The 21,013-nt window shown below is 34.3% G+C and overlaps 1 protein-coding gene, 1 long non-coding RNA gene and 1 other non-coding gene across 8 annotated transcripts in view; 1 reads left to right on the top strand and 2 right to left on the bottom strand.

Moving 5' to 3' along the window:
* Nucleotides 1–18,251, top strand: part of LOC124638665 (rho-related GTP-binding protein RhoE-like) — a 161,687-nt gene extending 143,436 nt beyond the window's left edge. For all 6 annotated transcript variants that reach the window (XM_047175668.1, XM_047175666.1, XM_047175663.1 and 3 more), the window contains 4 exons: nucleotides 10,657–10,766; nucleotides 11,053–11,187; nucleotides 15,281–15,424; nucleotides 15,650–18,251. In XM_047175668.1, coding sequence (XP_047031624.1) covers nucleotides 10,657–10,766; nucleotides 11,053–11,187; nucleotides 15,281–15,424; nucleotides 15,650–15,730 — 470 coding nt within the window. In that variant the 3' untranslated portion in view covers nucleotides 15,731–18,251. The remainder of the gene's footprint in view (nucleotides 1–10,656; nucleotides 10,767–11,052; nucleotides 11,188–15,280; nucleotides 15,425–15,649) is intronic.
* Nucleotides 5,124–5,196, bottom strand: Trnaf-gaa. The gene has a single exon. It is a non-coding gene; the product is annotated as a tRNA-Phe (tRNA).
* On the bottom strand, nucleotides 9,390–10,525 carry LOC124638666. Its single transcript, XR_006985391.1, has 2 exons — nucleotides 10,418–10,525; nucleotides 9,390–10,259 (listed from the first exon to the last, which is right to left on the bottom strand). It is a non-coding gene; the product is annotated as an uncharacterized LOC124638666 (long non-coding RNA).
* Nucleotides 18,252–21,013: the final 2,762 nt, after the last annotated feature.

Raw genomic sequence — 21,013 nt, 5'->3', positions numbered from 1 at the left:
CAACAAATTGGATCCGAAAAAACGAAAACAATTCCTTTTAATAAACGCAACGGCAATGTTAGTTTACCGGCCGTTCAAAGTGCGCTATTGGCGTATTTTTATATGAGCAGTACGCAAACGGGGTCAAGCGCGAACGTTGTGTACCCAAATGGCGTAGTACGCGTACTCTGTATGATGCAATCAAATGAATGCTGCACTCATGATGTATTTGGGGAAGGGAATCGGTTGCGGTTTGGTTGCTGAAATTGACGTTTATTGTATACTAACTGTATATGCACATTTATTTGGTACGAAAATTGAGTGGTAATAAAATAGAAGTCAATTATGTACTTAAAGTATACAAATAAAGTATTTATCATTTTCACATTCATTATTACATAAGTACTTATATTTTATGTTAGACTTGTTGATTTACGGCCAGTTTCTTCATCAAAAGTTAAAGTAAAAGTAATGTCTAAAGTAAAAGTAACGGTCAAATTCGTTTTTTCAAGGCTAAAGTGACAGCAAAACTAATAGAAAAATTGAATTTAACCGTTACATTTACTTTAGACATTACTTTAGCCATAACTTTAACTTTAACTTTTGATGAATAAACTGGCCGTTAGTAGTCAATCACCTACATCTTAAAGTCGAGTTAATTAGGTATACCATTTTCGTATAATTTGTCATAAGAAAACCATATAATCACCGTATACCTTATGTTGAAAATGATTGTGTACATATCATCATTTTTCTCAGTTTCATAACAATATCATATAGAAGCTACACTCGGACGATAGTCGTCCAATTACAAACAATTGCAAAATCAATAATATTATTATATCTGTGTCAAGAGTTTACAACGTCGTAAAATGCTACTTTAGTTACATTTGTTTATGTACAGCCAGCGACGATAATATTAACGAATATTGTATTTTCCGTCTTTATGTAATGTAAATTATGGCAGATATTCAAGTTCCTTCGAAATGTGAATGAAACTTCTGGTGAACTGAGTACCTACCTATGCATGCCTATACAGGAATGAATTTTAAGCAGTGCGCAAAAAAAAACTGGTGGTCCAGAATCGTTAACAGAACATTATCTGCATCATCAGTAAAAAAATTTTTTTCATTCTTTTGTCCGCCCTAAAATCAGCAAAATATGGATAAGTACCAACTATTCTTACGCGCGCCGAGCGGAGCACGCGTCGGTAAACTGGTTTCGCATTGCCGCCGTGCATACTATGACGACTGTGACCGTACTATCGGTTACAAAATAAACATCTTTCGATATCAATAACTTTTCTTTTTTGTACTAAAACACTACAAAATAAAAATATACGTATCTATAAAACTTATTTAACTATAAGTTCACAAAGTTTGCGCACTGGATAAAATTCATTCCTGTATTGTTTTACATAGAAATTTTTAAATTTAGTAAAAAAAGTGACTAATGACGATTGAACAAAACGCTTGTAATCGCAATATCTTTTGATAGACCTGTCATCTATTATTATGTTATTTTTTATACCTATGTATAAAAAGTATCTGCAGAGCATAAAATCGTTAATACCGGAACAAATAGCTACATGCTGTTATCTTCTGCTAGCACGCATTTGTGACCATGACAAATGGCACAGCTTTGCATGCACTGAATAACATTTTACGTTTAATTAGTATTTTTATGAATTATTTAAAGTTACGCGTGTTAGAACAGTTTGGAAACTGCATGTGTTATTAGACTGGCTGTTGGCTGTTACATCACATTACGTCTTTTTTCTAGTTTTTAACTGACTTCATAAAAGTAGGTTTTCAGTTTGATCCGGATGTATTTATGTTTGTGCGCGATTATCTCAAGTTGGAAATAAGCCAATTTTGATGCGGTTTTCAGCATGGTAGATATTGAAGGCGTTCTTTCAATAAGTAACTTAACGTCTTTAGAAAATATTTTTAGTCACCAATAAACCCATTTTCCTCTTTATTTGTTTACGATTTAATAGCTTTGTCTTGTCGAAATTTTTATAATCTGTCTGACCAATATATTAATGTAGGTTATTGACCGTTAAACACGAACTGTCCATTTTCTATCCATTTCTTATCAAAGTCAATACTTAGTATGATAACTGTATTCTTTCTTTTTTATTATTTGTTTTACTCATTCGCTATATTTCTAGAATCGATATCCTTTGTACAAAAAACAATACATTTTATTCCCATCAGTTTAATTTAAAATTACGAGTGTAAATAAATCGTACTGTCGAACACTTTAACATTACACATGAAATGTAAATACACATTTTATATACATAAAAATGTGCATATGTGTACATACATACATTTGTACATTGGCCAGTCAGCCAGAATCACTGATTCTGGTACACAGGAATGGAGATTGTACACTTGAGGACAATTATAATGCACCAATATTCAACGTTGTTTAAGTTATCTGTTTCTGTCGCGAAATACTTCGTTAATATATGACATTTGGGAATTGAGAATGTGTTTATTTTAGTTGTGGAATATTTTGTCTCGTGGGCGTTCTTTATAAAATTAATTTTACAATATTTTTGCCTGATTTTGGCATTGTCCTTAAATATCGTTCCTAACGACTGGTTGACACTTTGCGTGACCAAAAGACTAGCTTGGACTATCTTGGACAAAGGATAAGTATTTTATTTATTTTATTTATTTATTTGTTTAAATCAGGCTACAAAGGCCCATAGAAAATACTATACATAAATATTGCCTTTGGGCACGCTCCCAGTCGACAACGATGAGGAAGATTTTTTGAAGCTTTTTAGTGTTCATTTAAAAACCTCTTTTTATGATTTTTTAATTTAATATTTTATTTATCTCAAGAATTAAAAAAAACATTATATCTTAATCATATGACAGTCAGAATTTATCACCAAAACATTGCCATATTTCACATTTTACAAGGCTATTGAAATGAATGGCTATTGAGCTCAAGTTTCACAGGCCCTATAATTATTTGAGTACGCCCAAAACGTCTCACTATGGTTATTGCATAACTTGTTGGGCAAGGTTCGGGACGACACATGACGTCATCGACACGACCTATCTTATGTCATCATAATATTTGTGCCTCGGCTCGCACTATTAAGCGGAATTTATCCCCTACCATACACAGGGCTTAGGGTGCTTACATAAAGAAACAGGTTTCCGGTACAGACAAACCTGTAAGGGTAGATACCGATCAGCGCAGGTATAATATTTCAATATATAATCCTATTCACTCACTTATAAAGAAACAGGTAAGTCGAAACAGGTAAACAACCTGTTTCTTTATGTAAGCACCCTTAGGGTGCCTTAGGGTGGTAGGGGTAAGCTTACCTGTTTCTTTATAAGTGAGTGAATAGGATTATATCTGATCGGTACCGACCCGTACAGATTTGTCAGTACCGGAAACCTGTTTCTTTATGTAAGCACCCTTAAGCCTTCTATAGGACAAAAATCACGGAGTAAGGAAATATGAGTGGAGGTGCCAAAAGACAGGTCTGGTGCCATCCTCTAGGTCAAATATATACAGCAAGCGTGACCAAAACGATCACTTACGAGTCATTCGGGTTCTGTGGCGTCAATTTTAGTTTTTATTTTAAAATGAGCGGGTTCCAAAAAAGGCGTGTAAGGGTGGAACACAGTAACTTAACTTGTTCCCTAAGAATCCGCATATTTTTGGTGCTGCTTTCTTAGGAGATTACGTTATGACATCTCGACTCTTCATTTGGTTCGCCATGACAATAATGCAATAAAATTACGACCTCCATTTGACATCTTTGTAATAAAGACTTTTTTTATCACTTATTTTGTGTCTTGTAAAATCTGTGCTGGTACTGTTTTTATGGCCAGCAGTGTAGCTTTATCTTCGTTTAACGACTGTGATCCGCTTAATTCAAGATAATTGACGTCGACTACGCTTTAAAGGTTGCAAATACAAACAGACATTTATGTCAGTACCAATACTATGTAGCTGACTGTAATCTGTATTAATTCATTAAAAAAGTAAACGAATAATAATAAGTAGAAACAGATTATTAAGTTATGGGCTTTTGTTTACAATATTTTTTAAAAAAATCAAGCGTGTATGAAAAATCGCAACTCACAAAAAATTAAAAGGCAGAAATAAGTTAAACAAGTGCAAGTTTGGGGACTGTTTTGGAAATCTTTCTCATCTATAAGATTGACTCTCATCTCAAATCAATCTTGTAAGTTTATATCCCTGTAACGTTATCCATGAACCTAAAACATTTATGTATATACAAAATACAAAATTGGAACAAAACACATAACCCTTTTGGCAGTCGGGTACCATTTCCACAAACTTAATTCTTACTTTTAAAAATGATTAAATGATTGTTTTAAGAATGATTAAACATCTGTGCGTCATTATCAATGCAAGGCAGTGTAAACACAAATTAACCAGACATCGTCTGTCTTCAGTGACATAGCCGCAAGCATTGTACCTACTAACTAACGCCAGTCGCCGGTGCGTACGGAACCACATCATTATCCGATTACCTATGTTTCACATGGTTATATATTCGTTGTTAGGAAGAGTGCTATGCTAGGCTGTCTAATTATGCTAGCTATTAATGCTCAATCCTTCTCCGTGTGAGAGGCGGCCTGTGCCCAGCAGTGGGACGACAAAAAGGCTGTAAACAGGCTGTCTAACACGTTGCACTTTAACTTTAAGTCGGCCGATAGTTTGTTTGGGCTCATAGATCAGTATGAAGATGAATGGTAGCATGCACGTTACTAAGATATATTACCTAATTGATATTAATAAGGTATTTAGCCGGCTGAAAACTTTGATTGGAATCTAGATTTCCTTTAAAAAAGCACTTTTGGCCGACTGTTTAGTCTGCAGTGTGCTTCTAATCTAAGGGAGAGTATAATTACCAAATAACCATAAATAGCCGTGTACGGCCGCTCATTGATCAAAGAGGCGATTTTATAACTGAGAAAATGGTTTCGCTATTGTCATAGTTAAAAGAAGGAAACCACCGTAACTGTCTACACAACTGTACATAAAATATAATTCCGATTTTTTTGTTTCTAAACGATATAAATGCATTATCTATGGTTTATAACTATAAAACAATAAAATCAAAACCCAAAAAGATTTGCCGAAACCAGGGATTGAACCAGGGACCTTTAGATCTTCAGTCTAACGCTCTCCCAACTGAGCTATTTCGGCGGTGAGAATGACGTCGAAATACGTAGTTACAATCCATTATTATATACCTATCTGCATATTTTTTGTGGAATTCATTTCAAGGTGTTATTTTTACACGCTTTTTATTAGCTTCACCTGTATGTTTGTAACCGACTTCTTTGGGCGCGATTTTGACCCACTTGAAACGGCCAGATTTCGTTCAAACTTTGTAGATTTATTGAGGACTGATGACAATACAATAATTTGATAAAATAATTCCATTTTTAACCGACTTCCCAAAAAGGAGGAGGTTACACATACACATCGATTACTCCGAGGTTTATAGACCGATTTACGTGATTCTTTTTTTGTTCGACTCGGAATAGCTGCCAGTTGGTCCCATAGTCATCAGGTCAGGATCTGATGATGGAAACCCTGAGAAATCGAGGGCAACCTTCAAAAGTTGTAGGCATACATAGGGTAAAAACTTGACACTCAGGTGTACGCCTAAAAGCACTATTCAACTGTGAAGATTTGGAGCTGACCTGATGATGGAGACCAGAGAGGGTCGAGGGAAATCGACAACTGAATATGTAAACTACCTCGTGTTTGGGCTTAAATTATTTGTATTGACAAGACCTTTGCAACAGTGAAGGTTTGGAGCTGACCTGATGATGGAGACCAGAGAAAGTCGAGGAACTCGACAACTGAATATGTAAACTACCTCTTGTTTGGGCTTAAATTATTCGTATTGACAAGACCTATGCAACAGTGAAGGTTTGGAGCTGACTGATGATGGAGACCAGAGAAAGTCGACGGAACTCGACAATTGAATATGTAAAATACCTCGTTTGGACTTGTATGGATAGTGACAACTATTCATATCACTGTAAAGCTTTAAATAAATAACCTTTTTACAAAAAATTAAACCGACTTCCCAAAACACTAAAAAGCAAAAAAAAAAAACTAATTTTAGGTGCATCGGCCTAGAAGTCGGTGGCAAAATTAACTTAGTAACATCCATTAGACACCGACTTCTAGGCTTTTCAATTTGCAAAATATGATTTTTGTTAATTTATATAATTTTCATCTATAGTCGATAAGGTAAGAAAATTAATTAAAATTTTCTAGAATTTTTCTCTACAGTCGATAAGGCAGGACTCGATGTTAATTTTTATTTCCAATAATTATCTTTAGCAGTTTTCTATAATATTGACAAATTTTTGTATACTAAGAGAATTTTAATTCTACAAAACAAATAATAGTTTTAAAACAAACTAAAAAGTAGAAAATAAATAATAGTTTTAAAAAAACTAAAAAAAACACGCTTTTTATAGAAAAACGAACCAAAAAATAGAAAATAAATTTTAATGAATTTAAATTAAGAAAACAGTGTTAAAAATTTCAATGAATATAAATTAATAATAGTGTGAATACAAAAAAAAAAATATTAAAAAAAAGCGTGGGGTGCATGGTGTCAATAGTTATAAATATTTTATTGACAGATATGAGTACAGTGATTTTCATTTCGATAATATCTTAAAAAGCACCCCACGCTTTTTTTAAATATTTTTTTTTGTATTCACACTATTATCAATTTATATTCATTGAAATTTTTAACACTGTTTTCTTAATTTAAATTCATTAAAATTTATTTTCTATTTTTTGGTTCGTTTTTCTATAAAAAGCGTGTTTTTTTAGTTTTTTTAAAACTATTATTTATTTATCTATTGATTTTACATAACTACAATGCCTACCGTGAAATGTCGATTTTTTGTCATCTGTATTCTCATGATTAATTTATGAAAAACGAATATTTGAAGGACAGATTTTTATTCATTTGGGTAATACATTCACACCCAAGGCCACATTTAACATTTTTGGTGCCCAAATGAATACAAAAAAAATGTCTGACATTCATTGTGACACGCAGTTTTTTAAAATCATCCTAACCTATAGGTAAAAAACTGCGTTAGTCGTGCGTTCTTTTTGCTTTTGAAAAGTGCACAGATAGTCTAGACTCTGGAGCGTCTGAGAAAGGTCATAGACTTTCTCCCGGGTGAGGAAAGTAGATTCCTACAATCAAGATACAATTACAATAGTAGTAGATACAATTACATTTTTGTAAATCATGTTATAACATGATTTACAAAAATGTAATTGTATGACTAAAATTGTTTTATTATTCAAGAATTACCTAACTTATCTAGAAAACCAAAACAGGAAAATACCTAATAGTGACCCATTAATGTGAAGACAAGGTAGTTAATATCAATCCCGTGTCAGTGGGTGGACATGATCAGACAGCCCACTGAGACCGCTAGATGGCGTGGGCGTGGGAACCTTGATAGCTGATACCTACTGTTGAATAACCCTTGATTTATAAGTAGATATCTTACCTATATTTGAACTATGTACATTAAATTTATAAATGATCTGTTAGATAACCCGCGGTTCCGCTCGCGTCCTGAGGAATCTACTTTCCTCACCCGGGAGAAAGTCTATGACCTTTCTCAGACGCTCCAGAGTCTAGACTATCTGTGCACTTTTCAAAAGCAAAAAGAACGCACGACTAACAGACAGAGTTATTATATTGCTTTTGCATTAAAAAATGACGTGAGTAAGGATGTCTATTTTAATCAATATGATTGATACCTACTACTTCTCTTACTTCCCGCCCGTCTGAAAAAAAAAAAAATTGGCCATTACCAGATATTGACTCCCTTACGGATGAACCAACATATTTTCTCTACTTTTACATTAAAAGATCTTTCTCATTAAACAAATAGGTACCTACTAATAAACCTACAAAGCGACTGTCTGTCGTAATATTCGATTTATATCTCTATTATATTGTTTGGTATGCCGCATTCAATATTATTTATTAGGTGTGTCATGTTCATTTAAAACGGACTATAATTTAACTGGTTACTTACGCGTTGGCATAACTAACAGCAACAATTTCGACTGCAAGCAAGCAATACCTCCTATCTGACTCCGGGTGGATTTTAAAGGGGAACAATAAAACTTAATAAAATCCTTATTCCGAGGAAGGTATAATGAGATACTGAAAATCCAAGTTTTCTTTTTCTAAGCATAGTATTGATTAATAAAAAAGTCGTGGTGGCCTAGTGGGTAAAGGACCAACCTCTCAAGTATGAGGGCGCGGGTTCGATCCCAGGTCAGGCAAGTACCAATGCAACTTTTCTAAGTTTGTATGTACTTTCTAAGTATATCTTAGACACCATGGACTGTGTTTCGGATGGCACGTTAAACTGTAGGTCCCGGCTGTCATTGAACATCCTTGGCAGTCGTTACGGGTAGTCAGAAGCCAGTAAGTCTGACACCAGTCTAACCAAAGGGTATCGGGTTGCCCGGGTAACTGGGTTGAGGAGGTCAGATAGGCAGTCGCTTCTTGTAAAGCACTGGTACTCAGCTGAATCCGGTTAGACTGGAAGCCGACCCCAACATGATTGGGAAAAAAGGCTCGGGAGATGAGTATTGATTAATAAAGTTTTTTGTTTTTATTTTGAATCTAAAGGTAGTTTATGGTAGATACAAGTTTTTTGGTTTTTTGAAACAAAAATGTCAGACAGGAGGTATTGCTTGCTTGCAGTCGATATAACATTTAGGGTAACTTCCTGTCAGTCGAAATTGAACAAAAGACTTGGATACACAATACAGAGCAGGACTATTTCTGAAAGAAAAGGTTTTACTTTTTAGGATAATAAGAGATATGATAAAAAACATCCAATTATTTCTTCATATCGCACCTTGAGAATGAAAAATTATCGTGTCAACAATTTCTGTTTTAAAATTATTAAAACGAAATCCTCCTCCGCGTCTGTTCGTGATAACCTCAAAAGTAACAAAAGAACCTACTGCTCGGATTTTCATGTTATTGTCCCTAATACATAGACAAGAGTGGTTCATGAGGAGTGGACCGCTAATGTACCTGAATAACAGTCAAACAATCAATATTTTCACTTTTAACTCTCTTTCTGCCATCTACGATTAAGAAATCTATAGATTTTAAAACTAAGGCTATGCAAGCCTTCTTATTTAACCCTAGATAGATAACCATATTTCACTGTACACTAAAGATAACCATACGTCGATTCGACGTGCGAATGTTTGAGTGAGCATATTTTAGATTATGTTTATACTATGTTTATCAATGTGATATTATGTTTTAATATCTTTAATTATATGTTGATAAAATGAAAAACATTAGAGTTTATTTATATTTTTATAAGAAAAAAAAAATTAAGTACAAAACAAGATAATTTTTACTTTTCGAAACATAAACGTTTAGCAATCTTTCCATCATCCTTATAATTTATTGTGTAAACTTTTAAAAATCATTTTTTTTAATCTCTAGTATATAACAAATTAAAGTAAATCACAATTTTTATTCATTTTAGCATGCAAGGCACTTAGGGCAGGCGCTAGACTTGAGCTCTCCACAAATGAGATTTTTGCAGCTGTCGGACATTGTCTTTGCCATCCTTCTAATTTTTGAAGAACAAAAGGCACAATATTTCCTTTTTTTTAGCTCAGGTACACCTTCATGTTGTGTGGGAGGTTTGGCTGGTCTTTTTGGCAGTATACTACTATTTATTTCTTTGATATTTATCGGCAAAGTGACCATTTTACGCCTTGTCTACATCCATGGGGTCATCAGGCTACCGCTGAGTTTCTTCATAAAATCTCTACGACCCAGCGGTTTTTCTTTCTTACAAATCATATTATCAGCAGCAGATACTCTGCCACGTGTTCTGTCTTACTCGCCGTCCAAGGATGATCGCTTTTGCCACTGAGAATTTGACGCTATGGCATGACAATACAACTCGGCATAGTTAGCGAAGCACTTTCAGAAATTTCGGGGTTATTTCCAAACATGTCTTCAGCATCAGTGTTTCCCTTCACTGGTGCACTGTCTTCAAAGTCTTCTGCATCACTTTGTACTTCATCTTCTAATAAACAGTCATCAGTTTCACTGTCCGACACCTCAATCTCTTCATCGCTTGTTTCACGCAACAACCGTCAGGTTGCTGCATCGTCTGCACGGTTTCGTGACGTCATAATGTAATTTTTATCGTGGCCTATAACAAGTAAAAAAAAAACGAATAAAAAACATGTAAATTTATGCTCAAAAAAAGACAATAACACATTTTCCCAGCAACAAAAAAAGTACACTAAAGATAACCATACGTCACTTCGACGTAAGGTAGGTAAATATTGACGAAAGTATTGCACTCACCGGGGCGATATGGGTATGTCCTACAAGCTCCGACGGCCGACTGAGTTGACAGGAACGGGCAGGATAATAACGCGAAAAACAAATGAGTTATAACGATTTTTCAAAATCGATTACATCGTTTCGACGTAGGTTATCTATCTAGGGTTAACCGACTTCAAAATAAAACTTTGTCAAATAATTTAAACTTATCTGTTGTGTTCCTTGCCATCTTTAAATTTATGATTATTATTTGTTACCAGGTACAACGGCATACGACACGGTGAGGCCGCTCGCCTACCAAGACGCGCGGGTGTTCATGCTGTGTTTCAACATCGCTGAACCCGAGTCCTTGCATAATGCTGCTGCTAAGGTAACTTATCTTCTCATCAATATCATAAAATTAACAGGAAAAGAAAGCAAATAGAGTGTCAATTTTCTTTTTAATACCCTACACGTAGTAAGAGTACCTATTTTCCTTGAATTCGTATATCAGTGGGGGCAAAGAGCATAAATTACCAGGCCTGTCAATCCTGGATTTGTCTCATGCATAACGACAATTCCCTGCACATTGATGCTTCTATTGTTAGGTATCCGAAATTCCAGCTGCCAATAAAGTAAGAACAAGTAAGGCTAAACAATAAATCTTGACATTCCAGTGGTACAGAGAAGTGAGAACACACGGCGGTTCGGCCCCGGTGCTGCTCTGCGGCTGCAAGGCTGATCTGCGGCACGAGAAGGAGACGCTCACCATGCTGTCCAAGCTCAGAACACATCCAGTCACCAGCGAAGAGGTAACAACCTACAAAATTAAAGATTTTTATTTGATTTAGAGACGATTTTTCAATAGCCACGTAACGTTTATCTGAAGAATATGTTAACAGCTTTTGTATAGAAAATATGCCCTCACATAGAAGTTAAGTGAAGATTGAAAAATCGGCTCTTAGCCAGCTTTATATCACGATGACACCAAGGATTTTTAGCTAAAATATCATAAGGTTATTAATATAGAAATCAATCATCTAACTAAGTGCGTCTGAACTAAATTATTCATGGATAAAATAGGATTTAATGAATCAAAACAATAAAGGCATGATTCCGAACGACGCTGCACGCAGCAGTGTTGCCGCAGCAGTGCAGTGCTGCCGCGACACTACTGGTCCCCGTACAATTTCTATTGGCTTATACATATGAGATTACATTCCGAGCTAAGCAGCAATGCCGCGGCAGCAATGCAGCGGCAGCACTGCTGCGCGTCAGTGTCGCCCTGCCGCCGCGACAGACCAGTAGTGACGCGTCTGACAGTTCGTTAGACATTGTAGTGACGGCCTGTCACAACAAATCCTTTACAGGCCCATTAAAAAATCGAAAAAATCATAACTGTGTACATTTTTAAATTATAAAAATGAATATTAAGAAATTATTACGTAATCTTCGGAAATAATGAAAAAAAAACTCAATGGAAATGTACGTGGTACGTGCTGCAAAAGTTACGTCGTCAAGCTGTTATCGAAAATAAATAATAGTTTTAAAAAAACTAAAAAAACACGCTTTTTATAGAAAAACGAACCAAAAAATAGAAAATAAATTTTAATGAATTTAAATTAAGAAAACAGTGTTAAAAATTTCAATGAATATAAATTGATAATAGTGTGAATACAAAAAAAAATATTTAAAAAAAGCGTGGGGTGCTTTTTAAGATATTATCGAAATGAAAATCACTGTACTCATATCTGTCAATAAAATATTTATAACTATTGACACCATGCACCCCACGCTTTTTTTTAATATTTTTTTTTGTATTCACACTATTATTAATTTATATTCATTGAAATTTTTAACACTGTTTTCTTAATTTAAATTCATTAAAATTTATTTTCTATTTTTTGGTTCGTTTTTCTATAAAAAGCGTGTTTTTTTAGTTTTTTTAAAACTATTATTTATTTTCTACTTTTTAGTTTGTTTTAAAACTATTATTTGTTTTGTAGAATTAAAATTCTCTTTAGTATACAAAAATTTGTCAATATTATAGAAAACTGCTAAAGATAATTATTGGAAATAAAAATTAACATCGAGTCCTGCCTTATCGACTGTAGAGAAAAATTCTAGAAAATTTTAATTAATTTTCTTACCTTATCGACTATAGATGAAAATTATATAAATTAACAAAAATCATATTTTGCAAATTGAAAAGCCTAGAAGTCGGTGTCTAATGGATGTTACTAAGTTAATTTTGCCACCGACTTCTAGGCCGATGCACCTAAAATTAGTTTTTTTTTTTGCTTTTTAGTGTTTTGGGAAGTCGGTTTAATTTTTTTGTAAAAAGGTTATTTATTTAAAGCTTTACAGTGATATGAATAGTTGTCACTATCCATACAAGTCCAAACGAGGTATTTTACATATTCAATTGTCGAGTTCCGTCGACTTTCTCTGGTCTCCATCATCAGGTCAGCTCCAAACCTTCACTGTTGCATAGGTCTTGTCAATACGAATAATTTAAGCCCAAACAAGAGGTAGTTTACATATTCAGTTGTCGAGTTCCCTCGACTTTCTCTGGTCTCCATCATCAGGTCAGCTCCAAACCTTCACTGTTGCAAAGGTCTTGTCAATACAAATAATTTAAGCCCAAACACGAGGTAGTTTACATATTCAGTTGTCGAATTCCCTCGACCCTCTCTGGTCTCCATCATCAGGTCAGCTCCAAATCTTCACAGTTGAATAGTGCTTTTAGGCGTACACCTGAGTGTCAAGTTTTTACCCTATGTATGCCTACAACTTTTGAAGGTTGCCCTCGATTTCTCAGGGTTTCCATCATCAGATCCTGACCTGATGACTATGGGACCAACTGGCAGCTATTCCGAGTCGAACAAAAAAAGAATCACGTAAATCGGTCTATAAACCTCGGAGTAATCGATGTGTATGTGTAACCTCCTCCTTTTTGGGAAGTCGGTTAAAAATGGAATTATTTTATCAAATTATTGTATTGTCATCAGTCCTCAATAAATCTACAAAGTTTGAACGAAATCTGGCCGTTTCAAGTGGGTCAAAATCGCGCCCAAAGAAGTCGGTTACAAACATACAGGTGAAGCTAATAAAAAGCGTGTAAAAAGGGACACATCGATAAAGAAAATATCGATAATTATAATAATTAATCAATCTGAATCGGATACAAGGTTAAGCGTTTCCTCAGTTTCCTCAGAGTCCGAACTGCAGCTATCCGTGACGTTTATTAGTAATGCCTTACCTACGGTGTGATTGGCGTTCAGCCATGTCTCATCTAGGTATACTACCTTATCTCAGTTCTCAATTTGTTTTATTTTGCGAAGAAAATCGCATCGTTGTAAAGCAATGTCAGTACGCTCCATTAATATTTTTATTAATGAACTGTTTTTATTTAAACGACAGTACTCTCTAAATTTTTTTTCATCACTTATTAAATGGTTTTTAATCAGCGTCTTGTAACATCTTTCCCGTTGTCTGCTTTTATAAAACGAGTCTGTTGTTTTTCTTTTCCTATTGACAGAAAGCAACAACAAATCATCGTCGTCTTCTTCCTCTTCCAACAGTATAAATAAAAGTTGGTCATCAATCGACATCTTGTCAACTCAAAGTAAAACTAACGAATACACAACAACGCATCACCACGAACAGAGCGACACTGCCGCGTTGCTCGGAATCAGCGCGGCAGGCAGCACTGCTGAGCAGCACTGCTGCGGCAACACTACTGCGGCAACACTGCTGCGTGCAGCGTCGATCGGAATCATACCTTAAGACAAAAGAATTCTACATCTTATGAGGTTGATAACCGTTTACGCTTATTTACGTAAAAACCTCTAAATGGGTTACAAAAATAAACTAAAATTGCCGTTCATTTCAACGCTAAGAAAATAGGTCACTCCATTACCGTAAATAGACATTCACCTCCCACTAATATCTCCCTAAAAAGATCTAAAATAAACAATATCATTACAAGTCGAAAACCCCAATCTACCTACGCAGACTTCTGAAACATATGTTTTCATTAATTCAGTCGATATGTCGCAGAAGGATTGTACTATCGTCCTTTTTATATTTCGGCTAACTGCTATCCAAAACTGGGCCGTTTTGAAATGCGATACGGGTGGTTCAACAATTTGCCGAATTGGATGTAACTGAATAAAAAACTGCCGGAAAGAAATCTAGAAAAGTACTTTGCGGCTAAACATATCGAACATATCGAAAAGACAATCCGGCTAATCATTAAACCATTTCAAAACGGCCCTATTTTTCATAACGGTTAGCCGCAATGTGATATAGCAGATCATACAATCCCACTGCAACATAAATACACCACCGAATTTATTCCACATCTCCAATGAAAGCCAGCAATATTACTCCCAACTCCATTCATTGCAAATTCTAATCTAAATTGAAACATCCCGGTGGCATTTACACGTATTGTATAACAACCAATTGAAAAGTCGGTCGAATTCAGGCTGGACGCCGTATTAATTAGGGATCTTATTCAACTGGCAACCATTTAGTAAATGGGAACGGAGTAATTGGCTCGTCAATGGATGGTCGAATAGATACGATCGGTGTGACATTGGAACTTCTTAGACCAAGTCTGTGGAATGAATAGTTCTCAATTGGAAAGTTTTGATTCCGTTTTCTTTGATAGATAGGAAGATTTAAAGTTCTGATATTCAATTTCTTTGACTGTGATGGTATTAGTTTGAAGTTTGGGTTTGATAGAATGTTTATGTAAGTATTTTAAATAGGTTTCGTTATGACACGATGACTGGCATAATTATAAACAATGAAATTACAACGCACGAGTATAAATAATGTACGTCGGGGCTATTTTCTTAAATTGGAAGTTATTTACAAATCTTATGTTTTTACCAGGCTTTATCAGTAGCAAGACAGCTGGGAGCGATGACCTACGTAGAGACATCAGCTAGAGCATCCACCAAAGGCGTGAAAGACGCCTTCGAAGTAGCCGCACTAGCCGCCCTCGGGAAACTAAACAAACAGCAAATGAAGCAACAGGTAAAATACCAACCACACCACGATAAACACCATAATATTACTTTAATCTTATATTCCCCCTCTTTTTCCCTCACTGCTGGACAGCATTCCAAGCGGATTCTAAAGTAGGTACGTAGACAAGGCTTATTGCTAATCCTACCATCATGGAAGTCCTACCATCTGTTTATACTTCCAAGAAAACATTCAAAAATAAACAATAGCTTAGTTTTGTTCTTTTTCTGACAGAAACAAGTTGGCCGAAGCAAAAGCAAGCGTGATCTTAAAGCGGAGCTGAAAGGGCGCGCGAAGAGCTGCTGCGTCATGTGATCCGTGGCCGGCCACCCCTCCCGGTGGCCGCACGACTGTTAGGCGACCACCGCCCTCCTTCCCGAACCCTACCGTTCCCACGAGGAACAGCGGGCCTAAGTATACGCCTTGCGGAACACCCACGCGTAAACATTCACTAGAAAAATCCCCTATTAAAAAGGGGGCAAAAAACACGACACATATATTCAGTGTCATCTTTCAACATGTATAAAGTGAAATAACTACGTGAAAAGTGATTAAATAAATCTTATTCTAAGTGTGATTCATTATCAAAAGCCTAATAGAGAACTATTATTATAAAATGTACTGTTAATGGGAGCGGAACGAAGTTCTTTGGATTTTAGGTGAAGGTATCAGTAAAAAAGGTGCAATGTAATTATAGCCCTCAGGGCTGGAGCACGAGCCTGTGATAAAGTTAAAAATAGAAAATTCGCGAGACAAAGTAGAAACGTTTAGATTGAATTAGAGGAGGCGACACGACGCTCATTTCGGCATTTGATCACCAATAACAGTTGAAACATTGAAGAATCATGTTAGTTAGGAACAAATATGTGTTTTCATATACATTGACATAACGACGTAAGTATAACTTGATGTTTTTCTATAAGATAGCATTTCATATGTCTAGGTTATAATGGAAGTTATAGAGGCTCCGTTATTTTGTGTAGGACCAATGTTGCTGTTGATTTTGATGCGGTAGCTTGTTTGTTTTTAAAGCTACGAGCTGAACATTTCCTTTGTGATATACATACGTAAATGTAATTTAAAAATAATAATGCACAATGGTGGACAATACTAAAATACGGAGGTCCATATGCTAGTTAGTTTCACGTCCATGTTCGCTATAGGTGTTAGATTTTTGTACGTTTACAATATGAAATAAATGTTGCTTGCCTGTAGAAGTTCGTGAACCATTTTGTAAATTAGGATCATAATTCACTGTCATTGTCGTAATAAATATAATAATTTGCCTTTAATAATGTCTTTGCTAAAATATTATATTTTTACTAAGTGACAAAGTCCGAGTTTTAATTTTCAAAATTAAAATGGTAATTGTAATATGTATTTAAAATACTTTCCTTGTTTTGCCAACAATCATTATTCGAAACAAAATCGCATAAAAAGATCTGTAATTTTGGCATAAAAATAAAAGCCACTGAGTGCTGTAATTATGTTTGCAAGTCACGCGTGTTATGGCGGAGTCAGGATTGCTTTCCTGCTCCCAAATGCAAAGTAAACCCGAAAAATTCAAACAAGCTATGAAGATGTTCATGACAAGAATTAATATTTAGCCAAGTTTAAGTTAAAATAAAATTAATGGTTGTTGGCAAAATCAGGTATTATTCAAAATAAGTACATTATTTCTAGTTAGGTGAAAAAATTCTACATAATATTGAACAATAAATTAAAAACATTATTTTTATTATAATTATTTTCGATTGTTTAAAGTATTGTAAGTCGATATCAAGCTTTAAATTCAATGTTAGCTTTAATTATCATTATATTTAAATATTTAAATTAAAACATGTACCTAGTTTTAGTATTTTTTCATTGAAAAAGAAAATCGGACAACATTATTATTTACCACATTTTTTTTCTTTTTATTTATGAACGATTGTACATATCATGTAAGTTTTGTATAAATAAGAGCTCTGACAACATTTTCGAATGACTTTTTTTGCAATTGGAATAATTATTTTTCAATTGAAATAATAAATGAGTTTATTTGGCATGGCTTTATTAAACTCTTGTTTACCAAATTTTAAATGTGCACGAAAATAAATGAAACTACGAAGTTAGTAATTATTTACGTAGAAAACGTATATATTATTTGGATTTATGTGCAGCGTAGCAGATAACAACTTTGACTGGCATTCAATTATCTCGATTTATTCGAAAGAAACGTGATTACATTTTCATTTCAACTTCGTAATTGGATTTTAAGCTTTTCCATTACTATATTAGAAACACTACTTATGTGCAGACTTTGTTCAATTTATTTTTAATCATGTTTTAAATAGATTACCTACCTACATTGCAAAAAAAAATGTGCATATTGCCTTGTTTAAAAAAATTGAAACATCGTACAGTATTTATAAAATTTTAATGTTTTTAATAAAAACAAAATTTTTACTTTTTAAATAATTGATTTTGTAGGTCGGTATTTTAATTGATTGGCAGACTTGTAGGTATAATATTGCCCTGGCTTTATAAAATTCAAAATATCGCACATTTATGTATCAAAATATAAGTTAATATTTTTTAATTATTTCAAAGTATTTACTCCACATAATTGTTTTTTTAGGTAGTTATTAAATTACACAAACATAGAAATTGATTTAAATTATTTCGATTGTAAAAAAGTAAATTAGCGTATGAAGTCAGAGTTTCTAAGAATGCCTTATATGTTACTTCTTATTGTGTAAACAATGTTTTTTAATACTAGACAAGTTAAATTGACGTTAGGCCACTTTGAATGTTGTTTCTAGATATCGAATATAGCGTTCAGTGTTTTTGAAAATTTGTGTTTCATTTCATCACCTTATTTTCCCCCTGATTTAGCTCTCGTGAGTGAGTTAACTTTATTTATAGTTTCAAATATTTCGTATAAGAAATCGAGCCAAACTTAATGGCGCAACATTGGGAGAGTCGTTGTGCAGAAATCATCTTTAGATATCAGCGGATAGGGGTAGGTAATCCAGGTATGGACCAAATACGCATACACGTCAGTTTGGTCATCCAGCTCCACAATTCAAATTAATAAAATTAATTAAATTAAGTTAATTAAATTAGCTCTCTTTCACGTCAGATTACATTGGACAGAAGCTCCAGTTCCTAGTGTTATGGCCGGGAAAAATTAAAAAAAAAATTGGCCAAAGATGATGCAATCTAGTAGCAATTCTTTTTTTTTACATCTAAAAGTCGTGGATTTAATACTTAAATTGTCAAAAAACTAGTAAGTAAATATCTATAAAACAGCAATTAACGTGAACATCTATCAGTAAAACGTTACTCAATAGGTTCTTGGACGATATTTCTCCGGATGTAACAAGTAACGACGTATAGGAAAGGCCTATATGCGGAGCAGCCATTTGCAGGAATTTATAGACTGTTACAATGACTTAGTGTTCAGCGAATACACCTACATTTGATCCTTGAATACCTTCCTTCTGATATATGTATACTTCTGGTATACCTACTATTTAGCCACATCGGTTCTTCTCAAGTTGTAAAATCCTTCAAGGAATTATGAATGCAAAAATAACTAACTACTGAACCAACTGAAATAGTAGTCTATGTAGACTACTTTTTTTCCCTTACTATTTTTTCTAAACTACCTTTTACCCTGTTGTGGGAAGTGGTTTACGCGGCGAATAGCCAGTTCCAATCGAATAAGATTCCGCTCTGATTCTTCATTTATTAATATTATGACTTCTACTTTCATCAAGTTGCATCAATAATAAATACCTATGAGTGAAGTTTTAATATGGATGAAGTTATTAGAATTAATGTGGGTGAAATTCATTTGTTTAAGATTTTTAATGTCCAATATGCAACTATTTCTAAAAGTCTTATACCTAAATATTGTTTTCAATAAAATATTGCATCGTGCGTTTCCAACACAATTCATAATGGAAGATAATTTTCTCAAACTTTCTTATAAAATATGCTTAAACCTAGTCTATGCTATGAAATAACAATATAGAGGTCACATGGTTGATCCTGAACATTTCAAGGTTAATGTTTTATTTGACCTTGAACAGCAAAAGGGTTCACAACAAACGTATTGTAAGTTATGTTTATGTTTAGTAGGTTATTTTCTATATTATGTTTACAGTTTTCTCTGTTCATCGAATTACTATGAATTGAAGCCTAGATCGGGACCCATTTTTTATACTCGTTTTCACACTTATTTGTAGAATGGTAGCGTTCATTACTGTTTTGGACATGGATTTGGAAAGATTTAGAAAGGTGAGCGTGCAATTGTAATATTATGTATTATACATATATTATAGCATTCCAAAAATGAATTTATTTTACGCGGTTTCACACTAAATTGCGGAGATGAACTGATTGAGACGATATTTGGAATGGCACTACTTTCTTGTGGTATTAACATGCCGAAAGTCTGGTATATTTAATCAAAATATCACAACTGGCACCACTTTCTAGTGGTAACATGCATGAATATACACTATTTACTAACCTCGGGACTCAAACGAAGTCTGTTATATTGAATCAAAATATCTCAACTACCACAGAAAACAGAAAAAGAATCGTGTTCCATTGCTTTGTATTTAAATTTTTCCCTTAAAACTTCTTATCAAAAAGCGCAATGTATACAAAACAGTATAGTACATACTTCCGGAGTTATTACATCATGACACATAAGTGATAGTTCCTAGCAGTGACGACTTTATGTCTAACACATTAGAGAAGATATAATTTTCCGAGCAAAACAACGGTTTGTGATAACATCACTATTTGTATCTGTTGAGAGAGATACAGTTAAATATCAGTAGGTTAGCACTGTCCAAAATGTACTCGTATGTTTAACATAGTAAGAAATTATAGCGACTTGAAGCAATTAAGTAAGATTTAGTTCATAAAAGAAGAAATAAAGAATGTTGTGTCTTTCTTCTCATCGAGAAAGCTGCAGGTTTAATCACCTAACAAGTTCTTATGTCAGAATGTTCTGAAATCTACCAGGTAGCCTGTGACGTGGAATTTTAATAACGACTGCAACTTCTAGCTAAATGTTGGTTAGTATTTACTCATTTAATAAGTATTTTTGCAAAAACATAAAAACTGGTAAAATAGCCCAAAGAAACAGACTAAGCGACTGATCTGTAGATATAAGAACTTGCTTATGACAGGAAGTTTTCTCTGACGAAAAAAAGGAAAATTTCCTGCCCATTCCTTCTGTATTTTCTTTCCAGTAAACCCATAACCTCTTCGCTCTGGCAGTTCGTTTTATTACAACCGAGGCGAGGGAGCGAACACGTACCCCTAAGTGCCAATTCCGACCTTATAAGCTATATACTATAACATCTTGCAAGATGCCTGCTAAATATTGATGTGGTAATGCGCCCCGTATGTTTTCCAGTAAAAAATATGTAGTTATAGGTTTTTATAGGGTTGAATTTCTTGCATATTGTTGGGGATAAGATTTCTACATGATAATATATTCTTGTATCACAGAACAAGACTAAAATATCTGTTCTAAATTCTACTTACAGTACTGCTAAGAAACCATATCCCTGGGAACTACCTTACGCACGC

The sequence above is a fragment of the Helicoverpa zea genome, chromosome 18 (assembly GCF_022581195.2).
Source record: "Helicoverpa zea isolate HzStark_Cry1AcR chromosome 18, ilHelZeax1.1, whole genome shotgun sequence".
Classification (NCBI taxonomy): Eukaryota; Metazoa; Arthropoda; class Insecta; order Lepidoptera; family Noctuidae; genus Helicoverpa; species Helicoverpa zea.
The sequence above is the reverse complement of the archived record's forward strand: the minus strand, read 5'-3'. Positions and strand labels throughout refer to the sequence as shown.